This window comes from Kryptolebias marmoratus, linkage group LG21 (genome assembly GCF_001649575.2).
Source record: "Kryptolebias marmoratus isolate JLee-2015 linkage group LG21, ASM164957v2, whole genome shotgun sequence".
Taxonomy (NCBI): Eukaryota; Metazoa; Chordata; class Actinopteri; order Cyprinodontiformes; family Rivulidae; genus Kryptolebias; species Kryptolebias marmoratus.
The window spans coordinates 3720313-3724294 of NC_051450.1; the positions used below are offsets into that span (position 1 = coordinate 3720313).

The 3982-nt window shown below is 38.3% G+C and overlaps 1 protein-coding gene across 1 annotated transcript in view; it reads right to left on the minus strand.

Moving 5' to 3' along the window:
* Positions 1-440: 440 nt before the first annotated feature.
* Positions 441-3982, minus strand: part of LOC108228479 (C-C chemokine receptor type 1-like) — a 4931-nt gene continuing 1389 nt past the window's right edge. The window contains exon 2 of the mRNA XM_037973269.1: positions 441-1403. Within this exon, the coding sequence (XP_037829197.1) occupies positions 512-1403 (892 nt within the window). The 3' untranslated portion in view covers positions 441-511. The remainder of the gene's footprint in view (positions 1404-3982) is intronic.

Consider the following 3982-nt stretch of genomic DNA (forward strand, 5'->3'; position numbering starts at 1 on the left):
AGATCAGTTTTTTTCAGTTTCAGACTTTTGGCCCTGATTTTGCGTAGGGGGCGTGGTTTCAGTCTAACAAGGAAGGAAGTAGGCTCTGTCAGTCATGTTGCCTTCAGGAAGCGTAGGTGCTGAGAGAACTGTGGCTCAACACTTTTTATCCACCGTAATGCCTGTGATTGGCTGAAAACCAACTAATGCCAGTGACTAAGTTTGCCTTAAAAGACTGTTTTGGAGGCTGCGTGGCACCATTAACTTCATGGGAGCAACAAACTGTGCCAGTTTGTGCATTTCAGCAACAACACTTCCAGATTTTAATCAATATTTTATTTAAACTGAAAAAAAAATTGGCCCACTTATTTTTAGTTTGAATACATGATTGAATTTATCAAGTTTTGGACTAAAACTTAAGCTTTCACTTTCAAGTTTTAGTTTTTCGATTGAGATTTCTTTTTTTAAATTAACAAAACATTTGGCCACAATTTAGCTCCATAAACTTGTCAGATCAGTGAGTTTAGTCAGTTCAAAGTTCCTCAGTTTGCTTTCCATCAAAAAGCTCATTTCGTGTACTTTTTGTTGACATATTGGTTCTCTTGGGCTCTGTGACAGAAATGTACTTCTTTAACCCAGGGAAATGTTTCACCAGCAGCTGTCTGAAGTAGTTCTGGAATTTCTTTCCAACAAATGTATAGAAGATGGGACTGATGCAAAAATACAAGTGGGCAATGTTCCGAGTGATCTGAAGGGCATAACCAAGGTTCTGCTCCTCCTCACAGCTAATACCTTCATCATTCATCAGCACCATTAGCATGACAATGTTAAAAGGAGTCCAGCAGATGAAAAATAAGAGAACAATGATGAATATCAGCCTGACTGTCCTAAACTTAGTAGCTATTCTGGATGATATGACAGTGATTGCAATCCTAACATAGCAGTAGATGATAACAGCCAGAGGGAGGATCAAGAAAAGGAGAAGCTGAAGGTAAAATCCGGATTTTCTCAGTAGTTCCACATCAATATAAGGAAGAAGACCAGGATACTCATCACAGTAGAGAGCGTCATCTGTGTACACATAAGTGTTGTGGAGGAGCATTGGCCTGATGCATGCCAAACCACTGACTATCCACACCACCACACAGGAAATTACTGCATACCTTTGATTCCTTGCTTGGGATGCAGCTAATGAGTACACAACAGCTAGGTGTCGGTCAAAGGTCAACAAAGTTAAAAAGAAGACAGAACTGTAGAAGCCGAGATAGTAGACACTGTTAACAATTTTGCACATAACTGTCCCAAAAATCCAGTTGGAGAGCTGCATGTAGACACTCTGGAACGGAAGGCTGCTTGTGAAGAACAGGGAGGACAACACCAGGTTCAGCAGCAAGATGTTGGTCACAGTGCTAAGCCTCTCAAACCTGGGATTGAGACATTTAGAAAAGTGTTAATTAAACAAAATGCAGACTTCATATATTTAACAGATATGTTTTCCACGTTTGAACAGTTATGCAATCAGAGCTGTGAATCGGATTAAAGTTGTTACATTTGTCTACAAGTAATTACATAAAATGGCCTCTGGTTCTTCTATCAGATAGAATCTATATAGATAATTATGCATGTTGTAGCACAAACAAACAAACAAACAAACAAACATTTTGGTCTGGAATGAATGCAGGTTGTATTGTATCAAGGCAGTGCTAAGTAAGGATGCAGAGGATGCTGCAATATCTGATGGATGTCAGAGGGCATGCATGTCTAAATACATAAAATATTAATAATAAATTAATTAAGACAATCTTTTTATTTAGGCATCATTTTTAAATTTCAATATGTTGACAGTAAAGACTTTCTATAAAACAGCCCCTTTCTTGTTCTAAATCTGTGTGTAGAATTTTATGACCTTCACTTAAAATACATTGCCTGGCCAAAAAAAAGCTGCCACCTCCTATTGGATAACTACTGCATGGGTGATAATGTTTCAGCTGGCAACAAGTTATTTAAGCCCAACTGGTGCAATGAGTTGCTTCTCATTTCTTAAACAACCATGTTGAAAGACACATCCTGTGGTCGTGGAAAAGATGTCAGTCTGTTTGAGAAGGGTCAGATCATTGGCACCAAGCAGAGAAAACATCTAAGGAGACTGCAGAAACTACTAAAACTGGGATAATAACTGTCCAATGCATTATTAAAACCTGGAAGGATAGTGGGGACCCATCGTCTTCGAGGAAGAAATGTGCCTGGAAAAAATTCCTGAATGATCGTGATCGGCCATCACTTAAACGTTTGGTGAAATCAAATTGTAGAAAAACAACAGTAGAACTCCAAACTACATTTAACAGTGAAAGTAAGAGCATTTCCACACACACAATGTGAAGGAACTGAAGGGATTGGGACTGAACAGCTGTGTAGCCTTAAGAAAACCACTAATCAGTGAGACGAACTGGAAAAAAAGACTTTAGTTTGCTCGGGAGCATAAAGATTGGACTCTGGAGCAATGGAAGAAGGCCATGTGGTCTGATGAGTCCAGACTGACCCTGTTCCAGAGTGATGGGAGCATCAGGGTAAGAAGAGAGGCAGGTGAAGTGTTGCCTACTGTCCAAGCCTGTGTGGGCAGTGCTATGATCTGGGGTTGCTGCAGTTGGTCAGGTCCAGGTTCAGGTCTATGAGCTCAAAGAATGAGGTCAGCTGACTATGGATGGATCCTGTTGCCGTTCTGCGGTCTGTTGACACGTACTAAAGAAAAGGTATGCAGATGGCAGAACTCTTTATACTGAACAGCATAACAACCATTCACATAATTTCTTTTTTATTAATTTTTTCCCTTATCTCCCTAAATTTTTAAATTACTTTTCAAAAATTATTTCTACAAAAAGTGTTGCAAATTACAATATTAAATACTTTGAGAGAGAGGCGCGGCAGATCTGTGGTCACCCCGGTTGTGTCAGGAAAGGCATCCGGTGTAAAACATTTGCCAAATCTTCTGTGTGAGTTTGCTTGGTGTGGTGATCGCTGCAGGAGGGAGTAGCCAAAAGGAACAATATTAAATTGTCAGAGGCAGCCATTAGACAGGTACTTTTTAAAAAAAAATCTTGTTTGTGTTTGTCCTTATTAAATAAACCTGAAATAATTAAAGACTAGATGGATAAACTATGAAGCAAGTTCAACAAATCTGGGCTTGTTTTCTGTAGCCTGAGTTGACAGAACCCAAACCTCCTCTAAGAGATAACAGGTTCTACGACTGTGGTTCCAATTTTAGTTTGTTGTCACTTGACCCAAAAAGGCAAACGTGGACAATTGTATTTTTGTCCATGTCTGGCTGTCTTTGTGATCATCTGTCTGTTCGCAAAATATCTCATGAATCACTGGTAGAAATTTATAGAAACTTGCAGAATGTGACAACTGAATAAACATCTAAAACTAATCAACTTTTGGAGTTAACCCAATTAAAGATGGCTGCCACAGCAAACTGACCTTCACCAAAACAAAAATGGCGAGAACTCAGTTTCATAAATTCTGTCCCGTGATTCATGAGATATTTTGCTTACAGACAAATAGACAAATGTACACACAAAGAGGCAATGATATGACTGTCAAACTTTCATTGTGGTTGAATGATAATCAAAGGATATAAAAAGATGCTGTCCTGTTTTCTGTATCGGTAGCACTTTATAATAACTACACTTTATTTAATCATTACTAAAGGGTTAATTAACCTTGAAAACATCAATAATTAAGGATGATTCAAACTTAATAGGCTATACACAACACATTTATTAATGCTTTACCCATAAAGTCTAATTACTTCTAAAACTAACCCACTCAGGGTCTATTCATGCTTAATAACTCATAAATTAACTATTTTATATACTAGGTGTATGTATAGTCTTTTATGAATGTACTTTCATGTAAAAAGGTGAAAAGGAACCTGTGGCCCTTCAGGGTTTTGTCTTTTTTTTTTCTGCTCCTGGTGGAAGGCGGAGATGTTTCTTTTCTCTCT